This window comes from Triturus cristatus, chromosome 8 (assembly GCF_964204655.1).
Source record: "Triturus cristatus chromosome 8, aTriCri1.1, whole genome shotgun sequence".
NCBI classification, from domain to species: domain Eukaryota; kingdom Metazoa; phylum Chordata; class Amphibia; order Caudata; family Salamandridae; genus Triturus; species Triturus cristatus.
The window spans coordinates 977,869,017-977,887,982 of NC_140591.1; the positions used below are offsets into that span (position 1 = coordinate 977,869,017).

Consider the following 18,966-nt stretch of genomic DNA (forward strand, 5'->3'; position numbering starts at 1 on the left):
CAAATATTTTTTTTTCATAAAGACACATATGTCATCAGCAGAGGATTGCGGTCGCGTGAGTTATAGTTGCCTGCGCTAACTATAACGGGGCAATTTCATTGGTTTTTTATCAGTAAAATTTCCACTAACTATAACATGTGTGAAACCTATGGTTTTTTCAGTGAATTTGCAAGGTTTTTTAAATGCTAAGTTTTTTTCCCTTATAATAAGCCCTGTACATTTGGTGGCCTACGGCCACCAAAAGCACAGGGGGTGGGGTAAGTGTGGATAGTGTTTTTTTCCATTGTAATAAGCCCAGCACATTTGGTGGCCTTCGGCCACCAAAAGCACAGGGGGTGGGGTAAGTGTGGATAGTGTTTTTTTTATTTTTATTTTTTTACCGTACGCTTACCGTAAGCGTACGGTAAGCGTACCCCGCGAAATTGCCGAAAAAAAAATAAAACCGTTTTTGCACTTGGGGGATGTTTGGGGACTCCCTCCACATGACTATGTGGGAGGGAGTTGTCAAAACAGCCCCTTTACATGTTTTTGGGCTTCCGATTTTAAAAATCTCTCTCAGTGCGAGAGACAAAATGGCGGCCGCCGCTTCCTGGTTTCGGCCGATTCGAATGTTTACTAAGATCTAAGAGCCAATCAGAATCGCGCTCGCGCACGCCACCGTACGCTTACCGTAAGCGTACGGTAAGCGTACCGTAAGCTGGCTCAGATATATATATTGATTTAAAGGCTATTTTCTCAGAATCTACTGAACAGATTTACACCAAACCTACAAAAGGCACTTCCTTGACCTAGGGACTACCTCTCTGCCAAATTTTGAGTAATTCTGTTCAGCCATTCGGGCTGTAGCTCGTTCTAAAGGTCCTATGGAAAAATGCATGGGAAAAACGCGTTTTGGGACCCCCCTTTTATCTCAGCCCCCGCTTGACGAATCCCCCCGAGACTTTCAGGGTAGGAGCGGAGCGTAGCGCCCCACCTATTTTGAGAAATTCGCGAGGATTCGTCGACCGGCGCCAAAGTTATTCAAAATAGAATGTTGAGGTTTTCCTATGGAAACGTGGTCCTAACTATAACTACCTACTGGCTATCGCCAGTAGGTAATATATATATATATATATATATATATATATATATTCACTTAAAAAAACATAGGTTTCACACACGTTATAGTTAGGAATTAGCATTTAAAAAACCTTGCAAATTCACTTAAAAAACCATAGGTTTCACACATGTTATAGTTAGCTGGACATTTCCCTCGTAAAAAACCAATGAAATTCCCCCATTATAGTTAGTGCAGGCAACTATAACTCACGCGACCGCAATCCTCTGCTGCTCACGTCAGATATTACATCACTGTATTTAGACACCTATTTACCCATGTCTTCTTCCATTAATCTTTAGCTATACATATATTACAAATATCTATTTTTCAGAACGACACATATGTAATCAGTGATGTAATATCTGACGTCATCAGCAGAGGATTGCGGTCGCGTGAGTTATAGTTGCCTGCACTAACTATAACGGGGGAATTTCATTGGTTTTTTACGAGGGAAATGTCCAGCTAACTATAACATGTGTGAAACCTATGGTTTTTTAAGTGAATTTGTACGTTTTTTTAAATGCTAAGTTATGTATTTATTAATATTTTATTTTTTTCAGGTTTTTCACCGTCCTGTGGGCCCTCGGTGCGCTTCGCTCACCTAGCGCCCACGAAGTGTTGCTCCGTGCGCGCACCCCGCGCATTTTCGACAAAAAAATAAATGTTTTTTTCTTCTCCCTTGGGGGTCCTTCAGTGACCCCCTGACAAAGGCTAGGGGGTCAGGAACTGTCCACCCTGGCCCCTTTTCACGTTCTCCACCTTTGTTTTTCACTGCCTCAGACTGCGAGAGACAAAATGGCGGCCGCCACTTCCTGATTTCCACCGATTCGAATGTTTACTGACATCTAACAACCAATCAGAATTGCGCTCGCGCACGGCAGGGTGCGCGCACGGTGTGCGCGTATAGATATTGATATGCTTTTAAATGCTATTTTCTCAGGAAATACTGAACAGATTTACACCAGACCTGCAAAAGGCACTTCCTTGACCTTATGGCTACCTCTCTGCCAAATTTCACGTAATTCTGTTCAGCCGTTCGGGCTGTAGCTGCGACTAAAGGTCCTATGGAAAAATGCATGGGGAAAACGCGTTTTGGGACCCCCCCTTTTTCTCGGCTCCCGCTTGACGAATCACCCAGAGACTTTCAGGGTAGGAGCTGAACGGAGCGCCCCATTTGTTTTGAAAATTTCGCGAGGATTCGTCAACCGGCGCCAAAGTTATTCAAAATAGAATTTTGAGATTTCCTATGGAAACTAGGTTGTAACTATAACTATCTACTGGCGACCGCCAGTAGATAATATATATATTTTCCTGTTTAAGGCTGTAAATGTTTACTTCTGTGTCGGATATGTCTCTTGGCCTTTCTGAACTAAGACAAAGTGGATGTGACTTTGAAATAACTTTTCTGGGAGAACTATTTAATACTTCTGATTTCAGTGGAAATTCCCCTGAGACAGAACTAGGATTACAGGTAAGAAAACATTCCTTCTTCATCATTTAATCTTTTATGTACATTCATATGCTTGATTCATTCCCAGTCATCCTTCTGGGATGATTGGGAATGATCCAGACATGTGAATATATAAAAGATACCAATGTTGGAGAACCGGAGGTAAAGGTAAGTAACTAGTTTCTTACCCTGTAACGTTTAGTGCTGTAGATTCATAAGCACACTCCCTCCTCTTGGAAGCGTGTAATGATTGCAGATCTTTGCTTTTATTACTAAGATGACTATGTACAATACTCATGGTGCGCCGCTCTAGACACTATATACATTGTCACCCCCCTGTGAAAAACAGTCTAACATGGAGTCGGTGCCCAATAACATTGTGGACAACACATCTCCAGGTGTTGAATCTACAGCACTACACGCTACAAACAGATGCTTACAGGGTAACACCTACTTTTAAGACTCTGTGTAGGCTTAGGCTTATAGCTATATAAGAGTAGATGACCCTTAACAAGATCTCCAAGGATAGCACGCCAGCCTGGACCACATCTTATTACTGTTTTCATTTGTGTTGTAATTAATGGTGCATATGCAGCCGAAACATTAAATGAAAAATAATCGAAACAATTTTCCTTGAATCGAAAGAGGTAACTGCTGTACTAGTGATTATCAGCTTTAAAAATGACTATCTTATTCTTATGTTCTTTTGTTTTGTTTTTTCAGGCGAATTGATATATCTTTAGCCGATCTTCAGAACAAGCGTTCTAACAGGACGGCATCTGAGCAGGTGTGTTATTCTACAGGCTATTTTAACTCCAGGTTCCTCATCTAATTTATCTCTTATGAAAGAGAGATTTGTAAGAATGAGTGTTGCCACATACTCTTTTTCTCCATATTGGTGTTTGTGACATCTCAAGACGTGGCTCGCTTAATGATGAAATCTCAACTTTATTCCATAAGCAACACTTTCTACTTGTTGTTTCTTGTTTTCTGGGCTTATGTTGGTATTTGGAAATTCCATTGTGTGAGATAATCTTTGCATCTATGAATTTACTAGTACGTGTTTATGATGTGTTTTTTTAAAGCAGTTACTTGCGAAGGTGCTTTTCTTGCTGTTTTTTTTATTTTATTTAACTGTTAGGCTGATCTAGGCACCAAACTCTTTAGTTCCATAATCTGCAAACATTGTGATAAATGCTGCTTTTTTGCAGCCTACTTACTTCCGCTTTCCCAACTGGTTCGACTTGTTTATCAGTCAAGACCAAAAAGCTTTATTGAACAAAAAACTGTCTTGTTATATCTTTATCGCATATTCACCTGGCATCCGTGTATAACCAGCCAACTTAACCCAGTTTTTATTTTTTCCATCTATTATGGAGAACTTCAGACCTTGCATCTCAAACAGTGCCACAGTGTGTCACATGATACTGACTTCCTTCACACGGTCACCCGGTGAGGAGCCGATATCCCAAGATGTACATAGAGTTAGCTAGAAACCGCAGCAGAGAGCAGGTTTTCAGCTAATTGTTTCAGAGGCTGTGTGCATTGGATTTTCTTTATGGTGTGTGAAACCTTCCCAGGACCTTGATGGTCGCCTCTGAAGCTGTGTGTTTTTTAGAAAGAAAGGTCATGATTTAAAAGTGCCTCAGACTGTTCTAGGTACTAAGCCCTGCCCCATCCTTGGCCCTACATCCACTCCTCACATGGTGAACATTTTTCCCAACTTGGTTTCTCTTCCAGGAGATCCTCAATAGTCCTAAGCACTATATATGTATATATATATCTATATTCACTGAAAAAAACATAGGTTTCAGAGACGTATAAACATATAAATATAATCTGCATATCTATTTAAATATAAATGCATGCAAACATATACATATGCATGGTATGTACATGAAAGTTTGTAAAACTCTAATGCAAGCAAAGCTAAAGAGCCACCTAATTACAAACAGAATTGCTTTACCTTAAACGAGGGCGAGACCTATTGCATTTTCAATGCTTGTTTACTTTGATTCCATCATGAAGGCATTCAGATGTGTCACACATTTTCCATAAATTCTGAATGGTAGCACTCTAGTTGCTCATTAGATCACTGTAGTAAAGCTACTGCTCACCACGGAAGTCTGCTGCTGGTATTAAAAGTGCATGTTTCAGTCTGCATATCAGAATTTTTTAATCAAATAGAAGAGGATTCGAGAAGTCACTCAAAATGTGCCCTAATTTTTATTTCTTCAGCACTAATCATAATTTCTATGGCAAAATGAACCCCCTCATTGTGTTCCTTTTTAAATTAAATGTTTTAAGTGTTACCAGTTTATTCCAATCAAGATGGCTTCAGGTGTGCCATACTTTTGTCATAAGTAAGACAGTAAGCGCTCTAGTTGTTCTTAAGAACACTCTGGGACATTCTGTCATTGGGCTATACTTGGGCTACATCTGGGTGATATTTGGGCTACATTTGGGCTCTTTTGTCTCTGGTGGCCATCTTGGGAGATTTATTTGTTATGAAGTTTCCTAATTTCCTCATTTACTGCAGTCTCCTCAGTGGGAATACTTTCAGTTTTTTTTATTTTGGTTCCATCAAGAAGGCATTCAGATGTGTCACACATTTGCCATAAATTCTGAATGTTAGCACTCTAGTTGCTCATTAGATCACTGTAGTAATACTACTTCTCACCAGGGAAGTCTGCCGCTGGTATTCAAAGTGCATGTTTCAGTCTGCATGTCAGAATTTGTTTATGAAATAGAAGAGGATTTGAGAAGTCAAAATGTGCCGTAATTTTTCTTTTTGCAGAACTAATCCTAATTTCTATGGCCAAATGAACCCCCTCATTTTGTTCCTTTGTAAATTAAATGTTTTAAGTGTTGCCACTTTATTCCAATTAAGATGGCTTCAGGTGTGCCATACTTTTGTCATAAGTAAGACTGTTGGCGCTCTAGTTGTTCTTTAGAACACTCTGGGAAGCTGCAGTAGAACACAAAGGAATCAACTGACAGTCTCTGCCCTTGTTGGATGTACATGTTTTACTGAGAATGTCAGACTTCATTCTCACATGACTGAGAAAGATAATGTGAATTTACAGAAAATATGCTCTCAGTTTAGCTTATACATCACCTTCCAAACCTCCGTGGGAAAAGCATGAGAAAATAGTTTTCTCTCAAACATGATTCATGATATCACAGCAGAAGGCTTTATCACATGGTAAAATCACCTTAGAACACACCACAATTCCTAAAATGAGTATGGTACCATCAACAAATGATTTACAATGTAACTAAAGTCTTAAAACCACCTATTAACTGCAATGCTTTTATCATGTATATTGGTCCCAAGATGGCTGCCAACACTTCTTGGATGAAGTGCTGACAGCCAATCAGATCTCACGATGAGATGTGTGGTTAGGCTCCGCCCAGATATATATGTGATTTTACTTTTGATTTTCTCAGGAACTACTGAACAGATTTACACCATTTAAGCAAAAGGCATGAGTCTGAACTGAGGACTACCTCTTTGCCAAATTTGGTGTAATTCCGTTCAGCACTTCGGGCTGTAGCTGCGTCAACAGGTCCTATGGGAAAATGCATGGGGAAAACTTGTTTTGGGGCCCCCCTTTTTTCTCGGCCCCCGCTTGATGAATCACCGTGAAATTTTCAGGATAAGAGCGGACCGGAGCTGGCCAAAAGTTTGGAAACTTTCGCGAAGATTCATCAATCGACGCCAACGTTATTCCAAATAGAATGTTGCGGATTTCCTATGGAAAATAGGTCCTAACTACCTACTGGCGACTGCCAGTAGGATATATATATATATCAATGGTTACATGGATGACAGTATAGTTACACCCCCGCAGTGCACTGCTTATGACCTATATTACATTCCTCATGACATGGTCACTGATGACATCACCCACAGAACCACTCGCACATCCACACAACCACTCAAAGACACACAAAACCAACCACAGATCCGCTTAAACACCCATACAACCATGTACGTACCCACTCACACACCTGCACAACCACTCACACACCTGCACAACCACTCACACACACGACCACTCATTCACACATACGACCACTCATACACACACAGCCACTCATACACCCAGAAAACCCCTTGCAGACCCATGCAGTCACTCACATACTCACTGACCGATATATACAGCCACTGACACCCAGTGACAGATTCATAGTCACTCACACACCCGTACAGCCAGACACCCACTCGCACACTGATACAGTCACACAGCCCCTCAGATGACATGTTAGAAACAGCCTCACTCAGTAGTACAAAAAGAATAGTAATTTTACTTGTGCAGTAGCTAAGTATTTATCTTTGTCTCAGAAAGGTTTACAAAATGCTTACACTCACAGGATGTCATCCGTGATTTCACTGACCATGTCATGAGTGATGTAATATGTGAGGTCATAAGCAGGGCATGCGGGGCGCAAGTTATACTTAGTTCAGGTAACTAATAATTTTGGCGTGGTTTTACGAATCCTCGTGACATTTTCAAAACTAGCTCACTCCAGCTGCTATTTTGAAAGTTTTGCGGTGATCCGTCAAGATGGGGCAGGGGGGTCCCAAAACTCTTTTCCCTGTGTTAATTCCCATAGGAACTTTAGACACTGCTACAGCCCGAACTGCTGAACGGAATTACACCAAAATTTCAGAAAGGTAGATATTGGTCTAGTGAAGTGTCTTTAGTGATTTGTTGTAAATCTATTCTGTAGTTTGAGAGATTCACCAAAATCAAAATTTTTATATATAGGGACGTGGATCCGACCGTCGTCATGCTCAAATCTCATTGCCTGCCACACTTTAAACCAGGATGTGTTGGCAGCCATCTTGGGACTCTGCTCGAGGTGGCAGCCATCTTGGGACTCTGCTCGAGCTGATTCCCAGAGAGAACTTTAGAAGGGGTCAGGGTACCCTGACCCCCTAAGCCTCTTGAGGGGGGGGGGAGGTATGCTATGAGGGACCCTACCATGGAATTTTGTTTAACATACATTTTGGCGGAGTTGCATTGGAGCCGCGGTGCGGCTCCCTTCAGGAAAAGAAGAGCGAAGCGCTGGCTCCCACGTTTCTGTTGTTTAGCCCCAGGTGGGCCAGGTCCTGGGGACATGCCTTCATTGTTATTTTAATCAAATGGGGGGGGGGGGGGGGGGGGGTTCTCATGGACAGCCACCTCCCTGGGGCCATTTATCAAATTAATGCGTGGGAGCCCTGTGTGTCCTCCCCATAGCCCTGGGGACTGCCACCTCACCGGGGCTAGTAAAAAAGAAATCAGGGGGCCTCACGGACTCCCCCCGTGGCGCAGTGACCACCACTTCCCTGAGGACAAATTAAATTATTTTAACTTGGTGGGGACCATGCAGCCCCGCCTCCCTGGCTGATCCCTGTCCCTGGGTTGAGCCCTAATACAAGAAAGGAGGGGGCCTATTCGGCCCCCATCATAGACAAATACATTGGGGGGGGGGGACGACTACCACCCCAGGTCCGGCTCCTGCTATGTCCCGAGTTTCCTACCTGCCGGCCATAGCTGTTTCCTGTAGTTTGGCTTGAGCTTTACTGCTCCCGCCAAGCCACAGCAAATGATCTGCTTCCAGCAAGCGAGAGTTCAAGACGTGCTCTTGCTTGATGGAAGTGGACCAGAGTTTCTTTCAGACCCAGGGAGCTGCATGTTAAGCAGCTCCCCATGTCTGAAAGCAATGCTGGCTCCCACAGGAGGCGTGGAGCCAGCAGGGACCGCGGGGGCAATCGGGCTCCCCGCGGTCCCAGTGGAGACTGGATGCAAACATGGCCAGCCCCCCGGGGATGGGGTACCCGGGCCCACAATTGGCACAGGTTGGGAAGCCACGTACTTCCCACCCCTATTACAAGTAGACTGGGCCGTGGGGGTTGGGTTCCCCTGGGTGATAATCGACCAGGGAGGTGGGCCATGCAGCCCCCTCCACTTTTACAAAAAGGCCTGGCCCCGGAGGATGGAGTCTTCGGTTCTGAAATTGGAGGATGGAGTCTTCGGTTCTGAAATTGGCTCTTGGAAGAGGGGGCCGCATGGCCCCCTCCCCTAATTAAATAAAACTATTAATTAAAAAAAAAAAAAAAAGACTGGCCATTGGGAAGTTGCTGGAGGCCCACCCCCTTTCTTAACCAGTCACCTTCGTTGGTGATGGCCCTTGGGAGGGCCATAAACCCCTCTTATCACCCCCCTTAAATTCAGAAGCAGTAAGATTTCTGAGAGATTGTCGGAGGCCCCACCCCCTTTCACCACCACTCTGCAAATGCGCCTCATGTGAGTGATTCAGCTCATCTAATGTCCCTCTCCAAATCAAAAAATATTGTTTATATACCTAGACCACTTCATCACTTTATTGAGGAAAGGTTTGTCATTAACAAAAATTCTGTTGGTCTCAAAATGGCCCATAAAAGATTTGCTAGGTCCGGAGCAAAGCCTGCACCCATGGCAACTCCCTTGACTATATAGTTAGTGCTTCTGTCTGTGGAATGCTGGTATAAAGAGTTTGTTTATCCATTGTAACCATAATATCGGTAGAAGTATTGAAAGTTAGGCCTTAATAATTGTTAATGAAGTGCATACTGTCTCGTACGTATGAGTTGGTAAGTGGTACAAAGGGTTTCAAAAAGAAATCCAGGTATTGACATAGTTGTTCGAGAATGGACCCACTGCCCGAAACAATCAGTCTCCCTGGCGGGTTGATCAAACTTTTGTGGACCTTCGGTAGGGTATATAGTATCTTGTTCTTGGGTATTGTTTGTTGAGGAATGCATGTTTGTTAGGGCTTAAACCTTGAACTAAACCCTTTTTCGTATTTTCAGCTATCCTTAGCTTCAATGTTCCTGTTGGATCACTTCTGATCTTTTTATAGCAGGTAGTATGACTTAAGTGGGTCACTATTTCTTCTTTGTATTTAGTTATATCCTGAATAACTATTCCCCCACCTTTGTCTGAAAATTTTATCACCACCTCTGTGTTCCTTTTGAGGTCCCTGATGGCCTTGGTTTAGTTGTGAGATTGTATTTAACATGCTTTCTCCCTTTAGTGAGTGCATCAATGTCTTTTAGTACCATTTTCTCATATGCTAAAAATTCACTAGGCATTGTGTGGTATGGTGGTATACAAGTAGATGGTGGTCGCCGACATGGACAGACTGCCTGCAAAGAATTGGTTCAGGCGAATTTCCCTGAAAAATCTTTGCATTTCCATTTTTACTTTAAAAAAAATTCTATACATTTCTGTACATAGCATGTATGCACTTATAGTCACTTTCACTGCTCCGTCACCCACCTTTTTTTGGAGCACCTTGTGTTCGATATAAGTTTTACTTCTCACTGTCAACAATCAAAGAAAAAGTTGCTAAAATAAAAAAGATAAATATGTAATGCTAAGTTATTTGTATTAGAGGTGTTTGTATCCCCTTCTCGACCCTGCTGTGGAAGTCAAGGGCTACACTTCCCCCATAGGGACCACCTTTTTATTAAAAATTATCCGGCCCAGGTCCCTGGGTTAACGGGTTGCCCCTTTTGTTTCAGAGGTCAGGCAAGAGAGTGGCTGCCCAATCAGCCAGTCACTGGCGTATAGCCAACACACAGGGTCTGCTTGCAAGGTACGATAGAGCACACTGGGATGAAATGGAATAATTAATCCAACATCTCCTTGAGTAGCATACGAGAAAAGGACAGGAATGAGTGCAGGAGGGAATATTCATCTCCAACTCCTCCATACAGTGTGCACCAGATGCTGCTGATACCGCAGCCAGCGGATTTAACCCCAGCATCCTCCTCAAAAGATACGCCAGACAATAATTAATGCTCCTTTTGACTGAAAACATCTTTTGGATGGACACATCTGCCTGTGGATTCCTCCCCTTTTGAATTGCCCCATGTGCAGCATTCCATAGAAACTTTCTCCATAGCTCTCCCATGTCGACCAGGACATCACAATGGAATGGCTCCGCACGCGACTTTGCGTGACGTTATCGGAGCCGTAAGAAGACTTAGTCGGCATGCTGACGTCTGTTGTCTTTTTTTCGCACAGCGGCACGTAATGGTTTTCCATGGCTCTCCATTTCTGGGAGTTTCTTTGTTGCAAATACTTAGTGTTATCGTAGCAGCGATCATTACTACCCAGAAGTAGTCCGGTTGTCAGCCATGTAGGGAATGTGGGGGTCATGTGGATCACTGACCCCTCTGAAAATTGTTTATGGTGCCTCTCGTTGGACCTCGACGGCGGGGAGTGTTCATAATGCAGGCGCATGAATCCCAAAGCCTTAAAGGAGAGAAAGGCCAAGCTGTTTATGGCCAAAGCGAAAAAGCAGAAAAGAGGTCGTAGGAGGTCGAGGTCGCTGTTCAAATCACAAACTCCGCATACCTTGAAGTCGTCAAGGAAACACAAAAAGAAGCGGCGTCATGGATCTCAACTTAGTTCATCAAAGGATGGAACACCGAAGTCGGGGTCTTCGGTTCTCTGACTTCACCGCAAAGACAAAGTCTCCCCTTCTCCTTCAGCCCAGGTGACTCCAGCCCAGTCTCTGGCTCCGAGAGCTTCACCGGCGCCCACAGAGTCGACCCCTTAGCCTCTGGCCACTCCACCCCCGTCTCTATGGTCTCTCTCTATGGTCTCCGGCGCTGCAACCAGAGCCAATTAGATTGCCTCCTCGATCGGTTTCAGAACCAGCGGTACCGGATCCAGGATATCCTGCCTTTCCGTCTCCAGGTACAGATCTGTCGCATTTCTTCAATGCGATGTTTGGCATGTTTGCCAGAACGGGTAACCCTGCTGGTGCTCCGGTTGTCCCCATGTGTCCACTTGCTTATTCACTGGGAGGCTTGCCACCTCACTTCCCTCTGGCACCTCTCATGCCTTTTATCAACACCCGTCCTGAAGTCACCGGCACCACGTCTGGTGCCACCGACGTCGGTCCCAAAGAGGAGATCCAGAAGGGAAGCACAAAGGCTGATGGAAGAGGAGGAATATCAAGAGCAGCTGGAAGATGTAAGAAAGTGGGTTTCTGTTGCAGTAACCCGCCCCTTTTTTTGCCTAATAGCTGATGCACTTGTCCTTGTTGTGCCCTGGGCTCCTGCCAATCAGGTGCCCAGGGCCTGTGTTCCTTCCCTAAAAACTGGCTAACAGCCAAAACCCAAATTGGCAAACCCTGGCCACATGTCAGCCCCTGGTAAATGGTACCCAGGGCCTTGTGACCAGGGAAGGCCTCTAAGGGCTGCAGCACTCATTGTGCCACCCTTAGAGGCCCTGTACCATAACACACACACACTGCTCTTGCAGGCTGAATGTCTGGATACAAGACAAAACAGAGAGTCGACATGGCACACATCCCTGTGTGCCATGCCCACAACCTACACTGCCCTGGCATACATCAGCCACCCCTCTAGCTGGGTGCCCTATGCCAGTGGTGTGGGCACAGAGGCAGGAGCCCTGTGCCCCTACAGTACCCAGATCCATTGCTGGGTCCTGTAAGTGCAGTGCTGCCAGCTAAGAGTATATGGTGCTGGGAGCTTGTCAAACACGAACTCCACAGCACCATAATGGCAGCACTGAAGACTGAAGTTTGGTATCAAACTGCTCAGCACATTAAACCCACACTGATGCCAATGTGGGATTTAATGTACAAAGCACCACAGAGGGCGTCTTAGAGATGTCCCCTGAAACCTAACCTACTATCCACATCTGGTCTGGGAGGCTGCCACACAGCAGACCTGTTGCTGAACCCCTGGGTGGAGAGCCCCCGCTCTCCTGGGCCTGCAACAATGCACATCCTGGGCGAGGTGCTAGGTCTCCTCCCCCAGGATGGGCAGGGGGAAGCTTCAAAGGCTTGCCACCTTTGTGAGCTTCTCCAGGCCACTTGCTGTATCCAGCAAACTGGCCCCCACTGGTTCTGACCCCCACTCTGGCGGGAAGACTGGCCGGAAACCCTAAGTAAGGACGGGATGTGCCAGCCTGCCAACCCACCCCTCAGGTGGGGGAGGCGAGGTGAATCACATCTCCGGGCGCTCGCCATCTTGAAGATGGAGCCCGGTGCCCCTACAGTACCCAGGTCCATTGCTGGGTCCTGTAAGTGCAGTGATGCCAGCTAAGAGTATATGGTGCTGGGAGCTTGTCAAACACGAACTCCACAGCACCATAATGGCAGCACTGAAGACTGAAGTTTGGTATCAAACTGCTCAGCACATTAAACCCACACTGATGCCAGTGTGTGATTTAATGTACAAAGCACCACAGAGGACATCTTGGAGAGGCCCCCTGAAACCTAAACCTACAATCCACGTCTGTTCTGAGGCTGCCTAGGCTGCCACACAGCAGACATGTTGCTGGACCCCTGGGTAGGAGAGCCCCAGCTCTCCTGGGTCTGCAACAATGCACATCCTGGGCGAGGTGCTAAATCTCCTCCCCCAGGATGGGCAGGGGGAAGCTTCAAAGGCATGCCGCCTCTGTGAGCTTCCCCAGGCCACTGCAACCCCCCTCTCTGGCGGGAAGCTTGGCCGGAAACCCCAAATAAGGACAGGGGTTGTGCCAGCCTGCCAACCCCGCCCCTCAGGTGGGGGAGGCGAGGTGAAGCACATCTCCGGGCTCTCGCCATCTTGAAGATGGGAAGCCCTGCCCAATCAGGACTAGGCTCCTGCCCCCCTCCCACAGGAGAGAGGCAGGATAGGGGGTGTACCCACCCCAGGACAGGGACCCATTGGCCCCTGCCCTTCACCTACCTGTAACGCCCCTAAATCTAGTATTTAGGGGCACCCTGAACCTTCCTTCCCCCAGATTCCAGATTCCAAACTACAAAGAAGAGCAAGAAGAAAGAAGACCTGCCCTGCAGCTGCTAAAAAGAGGAAGACACCAACTGCTTTGGCCCCAGCCGTACCGGCCTGTCGACCCTCGAACCTGCTCCAAACCGGCATCTCTTGTGGCCAGCAACCTCACAAACCCCGGAGGACCTGGCTACCTCTTGGCTCTAAGCCCCTGGGACTCCCATGAGTAGAGGCTCTACTCAAAACCTATCTCTAATCCCTGGCAGCAGCCCGGAACCGCGAACCCAGCACACTCTGCACCAGCCAAGCCTGGCCAGTGCCGGAGTGAACAAAGACCCTGAGGACGACCCCACGGCGACTGTGACCCCGAGTCCGGCACCCAAGGACCTCCCTCGACACTCCTGAAGAAGCCTGCAGCCTCAGAACAAGGTGCCCCCCCAACCGCGATCAACAGAGGGTAAGATTTCCCGACACCAAAAGGCACCCCTGCACGCGGCGCCCCACGGCCCCCTGTGCCCAATCCCGGGGTACCTACCTATCCTCCAACTACCCAACTTACCTCTCGAAGTGGTGGTGGCACCTGAAGAGTCCTCGTCCCCGAGCTTGCAGTCTTTTTCTAAACCGGAGATTTCCCATTGAAATCAATTGAGCGCCCAAAGGCTCAAAAGCACTCTGCACCCAGCTGCCCGAGTGGCCCTGGCAGTGAAAACTCTACACCTACCTACTTCCCCACTTGCCCTGAGTAAGTGACCAGGAGCCCAGCTCCCACAGCCGCGTGGCTTGCCAGTCAGCAGCCACCAACCAAGGCCCCCCTATCCCTCATAGGATAACATTGGGCCTAACTCTCTCTGCACCCGGCCGCCCTAGAGCCGCTGAGGGTGAACCAACTGTTCCTACCTGACCCTGGGGGACCACTGAGTCTATGCCCAGAACCTCAACTCTGCCAGTCGAGTACTTACCCTTAAACCGCAAACTCTATTTTCCTCATAGGGTAACATTGACTGGCTTTTTCCTGAAATTTCTTCTAAGTGTGGACTTTTCAAATCTTAAAAAATTCACCAAAAATCAGCCGAGTAACTAAAACGAATTTACTCATCTGCTCTTAGGTGAGCTCCCAGTGCTGGATCTTGGTGCCCAGCACTGACTCTGAAAAATACTTACAACTGTACTTACCGTTAACTCAATTTTCTTCCATAGGAAACCATTGACTGTTTTTCTGTGAAATTTCTTCTAAGTGTCGATTTCTGCAATCTTTAAATATTCTTCAAAAATCGTATAATATCTGAAAACGTAATTATTTTCTGTCAACTTTTAAAATAGCTAAATATTGTTTAAAAATCATTACAGTAATTAAGTCGACTTTCATCACTTGATTCTGAGTACTGACCCAGGACTGAATCTAGGATCCAGTCCTGGAATCCCAAAAGTAATCCTAAAAGTAATCTGTGGCAAATAACATGAAACTTCCATTGAACTCCATGCATTATTGTGTTTAAAATAGTGTTGCCTATTGCAACCACTTGTAACTGTTTACAAAAGTCAATTACATCTTGCAAAAGTATTTATATAAAGCATCTCATTCTGAGAAAGTATATTTTAATTCCAATTGTTGGTTCTAAAATAAAACAAGCATATATTTTTTATATATAAACCATTGGCCTAGAGTTCAGTTATTGAGTGTGTGAGACCATTTGCTGACTAAGTGTGTACAACAAATGCTTTACACTGTCCTCTGATACTGCCTTACTGCTCGACCAAGCTACCACTTTAGAGAGTAAGGTTATATCTAACTTTAGCCTCTGTCAAACCCTTGGGTATTGTGGACTCTGTACACCCGGTACCTATTTGGGAACAGTATATACAGAGCCACTTTCTCACAGAAGAGGCTAAGATGGTGAGATTGTTGACCCCATTCAAACGTTTGAGGGCCTACAGGAGGCTAGTGGCCTGGACACCTCTCCTGAATGGGAGCTCTCCTCACCGCCGAATGGCCTTCCAACACAGGAGGTATCTTTTTTATCATTCTGTGGTAAGGAAGGCAGCGGATTTGCTGGATTTGCCATTGCATACTGCAGAACTTAAATCCAGCATTTTAACTGAGGTACTTCAATCCCCTTCTTCTGTCTCGGAACCCCTGCTTCCTTTTTTCAATGAGACTTTGACTGAGCCTATCCTAGAGGTGTAGCAGAAACCCCTGACTGCTCTTGTGGTGTCCAGGTCTGTGGCTAGTAGGTATAAGGTGGCTCGGGAGATCCTCCTTTCCTTTGTACCCACCCGTCTCCTGAGAGTTTGGTAGTCCAGGCATCGTGCTCATCTAAACAATCTGCAGGCTCATTTCCATCTATGCCTGCAGTTAGAGAATCCAATTGAATGGAGTAATCGGCAAAGGAAGTATTTTCTTCTACTAGTATGGCTCTTAAATCAACGAATGCAACATGCCTGTTGGGTCGCTATATCCATGCTCTGATGGACTCAGCAAGTTAGGTGCTCCCGACGCTCTCGATGGATGTTCAGGGCCATTTTGCTGAAGTACTTTCCGATACTCAAGGTGCGACCTGTCCGGTCATTCAATCGGGACTGGACACTGCCAACTCTGTTGCCAGGGTTATGGGTGCCTCTTTTGCAACCAGGAGGCACGCTTGGCCAAGAGAAGGGATCTGGGTTTTCACCGTATGTACAGGCTACCCTATTGGACTTGCCTTTTGATGGTTCTTGTCTTTTTGGAGCCGAAGCGTACTCAGTGCTACATCGCTTTAAAGATGGCAGAGCCACAGAGCGATTGTTGGGTCTTGTGAGATAGTGCCATATTTCTTGCATGGTATGCCCCCACTTTTTGCTGAATTGCTGAATGTACTTTGACTGAGTGTGCCCTGGACTTCTGCCAATCAGGTGCCAAGGGCCTATGTTCCTAACCTAAAACCCCAAATTGGCAAAACCTGGCCACATGTCAGCCCCTGGTAAATGGTGCCCTAGGTACCCAGGGCCTTGTGACCAGGGAAGGCCTCTAAGGGCTGCAGCACTTATTGTGCCACCCTTAGAGGCCCTGTACCCTAACACAAACACACTGCCCTTGCAGGCTGAGTGTCTGGCTACAAGGCAAAACCAAGAGTCGACATGGCACACATCCCTGTGTGCCATGCCCACAAACTACACTGTCCTGGCATACATCAGCCACCCCTCTAGCTGGGTGCCCTATGCCAGTGGTGTGGGCACAGGAGCGTGAGCCCTGTGCCCCTACAGTACTCGGGTCCATTCCTGGGCACTGTAAGTGCAGTGCTGCCATTTAAGAGTATATGGTGCTGAGAGCTCGTCAAACACGAACTCCACAGCACCATAATGGCAACACTGAAGACTGAGAAGTTTGGTATCAAACTTCTCAGCACATTAAACCCACACTGATGCCAGTGTGGGATTTAATGTACAAAGCACTACAGAGGGCATCTTAGAGATGTCCCCTGAAACCTAACCTACTATCCACATCTGGTCTGGGAGGCTGCCACACAGCAGACCTGTTGCTGGACCCCTGGGTGGAGAGCCCCCGCTCTCCTGGGCCTGCAACAATGCACATCCTGGGTGAGGTGCTAGGTCTCCTCCCCCAGGATGGGCAGGGGGAAGCTTCAAAGGCATGCCACCTTTGTGAGCTTCTCCAGGCCACTTGCTGTATCCAGCAAACTGGCCCCCACTGGTTCTGACCCCCACTCTGGCGAGAAGACTGGCCGGAAACCCTAAGTAAGGACGGGATGTGCCAGCCTGCCAACCCCACCCCTCAGGTGGGGGAGGCGAGGTGAATCACATCTCCGGGCGCTCGCCATCTTGAAGATGGGAAGCCATGCCCAATCAGGACTAGGCTACTGCCCCCCTCCCACAGGAGGGTGGCAGGATAGGGGGTGTACCCACCCCAGGGCAAGGACCCATTGGTCCCTGCCCTTTACCTACCTGTAACGCCCCGAAATCTAGTATTTAGAGGCACCCTGAACCTTCCTTCTTCAGATTCCAGATTCCGAAAAAGCAAAGAAGAGCAAGAGGAAAGAAGACCTGCCGTGCACCTGCTAAGAAGAGGAAGACACCAACTGCTTTGGCCCAAGCCCTACCGGCCTGTCGACCCTGCTCCTTTTAAATCCCGGCACCTCTTGTGGCCAGCAACCTCACAAACCCCGGAGGACCTGGCTACCTTGTCACTCTGAGCATCTGGGACTCCCATGAGCAGTGGCTCTGCTCAAAGCAAGTTTCTAACCCCTGGCATCAGCCCGGAACCGCGAACCCTGCACACTCTGCACTCGCTGAGCCTGGCCTGTGCCAGAGTGGACAAAGACCCCGAGGACATCCCCCCGGCGACTGTGACCCCGAATCCGGCACCCAAGGACTCACCTCGACGCTCCTGATGACGCCTGCAGCCTCAGAACCAGGGACCCCCCAACCGCGATCAACAAAGGGTAAGATTTCCCAACACAAAAAGGCACCCCTGCAACCGGTGCCCTGCGGCCCCCTGTGCCCGACTCCTGTGTACCTACCTATCCTCCAGCTACCCAACTTACCTCTCGAAGTGGGGGTGGCACCTGAAGAATCTTCGTCCCCGAACTTACAGCCTTTGTTAGTCCTGGAGCTTTCCCATTGAAATTCAGTGAGCGCCCGAAGGCTCAAAAGCACCCTGCACCCAGCCGCCCTAGTGGCCCTGGCAGTGTAACTTCTACTCCTACCTACTTCCCCATTTGCCCTGAGCAAGTGACCAGGAGCCCAGCTCCCACAGCCGCGTGTCCTGCTAGTCAGCAGCCACCAACCAAGGCCCCCCCCCTGCCTCCCATAGGATAACATTGGGCCTAACTCACTCTGGACCCGGCCGCCCCAGTGCCACTGAGGGTGTAACAACTGTACCAACCTGACCCTGGGAGACCCCTGAGTCTGCGCCCAGAACCTTCAGTCTGCCAGTCGTGTACTTACCCAAAAGCCGATAACCCAATTTTGTGCCATAGGGTAATATTGACTGGTTTCTTCTGAAATTTCTTCTAAGTGTGGAGTTTCTAAAACTTAAAATATTCACCTAAAATCACCCGAGTAACAAAAACGGAAATACTCACCTGCTATTAGGAGAGATCCCAGTGCTAGATCTTGGTGCCCAGCACTGACCCTGAAAAGTACTCACAACCGTACTTACCACTAACCCAATTTTCTTCCATAGGTAATCATTTACTGTTTTTCTGTGAAATTTCTTCTAAGTGTCTATTTTTGCAAATCACAAATATTCTTTAAAAATCGTACTAACTGTGAAAACGTAATTACTTACCTGTTTTAGATAGAGGGCCCAGTACTGAGCCTAGGAGCCCAGCCCTGGATTACAAAAGTAACGAGAACATACTGTTCGAGGCATGTGGGCTGCTGAATTCATATCTGTGCATAGATCGCCGCCTAGTGTTGGGTCCGGATGTTTGCACGTTGTTGTCCTGGAAGAGTCTTCGAAGTATCCTTGGATAGGTGACTCCTCCCCTGGACTACAGTGCGCATGGGCATCCTCTCCATCCTCAGATTGTTTTTTTCCGCCATTGGGTTCGGATGTGCTATCTTAGCTCAAGTTAGGAAAATATTTGGTCGAGGCCAAAAGGCCTTTAGTTCGCGTCGGTACTGTTTATCGAT

The 18,966-nt window shown here is 47.0% G+C and overlaps 1 protein-coding gene across 7 annotated transcripts in view; it reads left to right on the top strand.

The window, feature by feature from the left end:
• Positions 1 to 18,966, top strand: part of BCLAF3 (BCLAF1 and THRAP3 family member 3) — a 604,159-nt gene that overhangs the window by 180,168 nt on the left and 405,025 nt on the right. For all 7 annotated transcript variants that reach the window (XM_085622512.1, XM_085622513.1, XM_085622514.1 and 4 more), the window contains exon 7: positions 3,273 to 3,336. In XM_085622512.1, the coding sequence (XP_085478638.1) occupies positions 3,273 to 3,336 (64 nt within the window). The remainder of the gene's footprint in view (positions 1 to 3,272; positions 3,337 to 18,966) is intronic.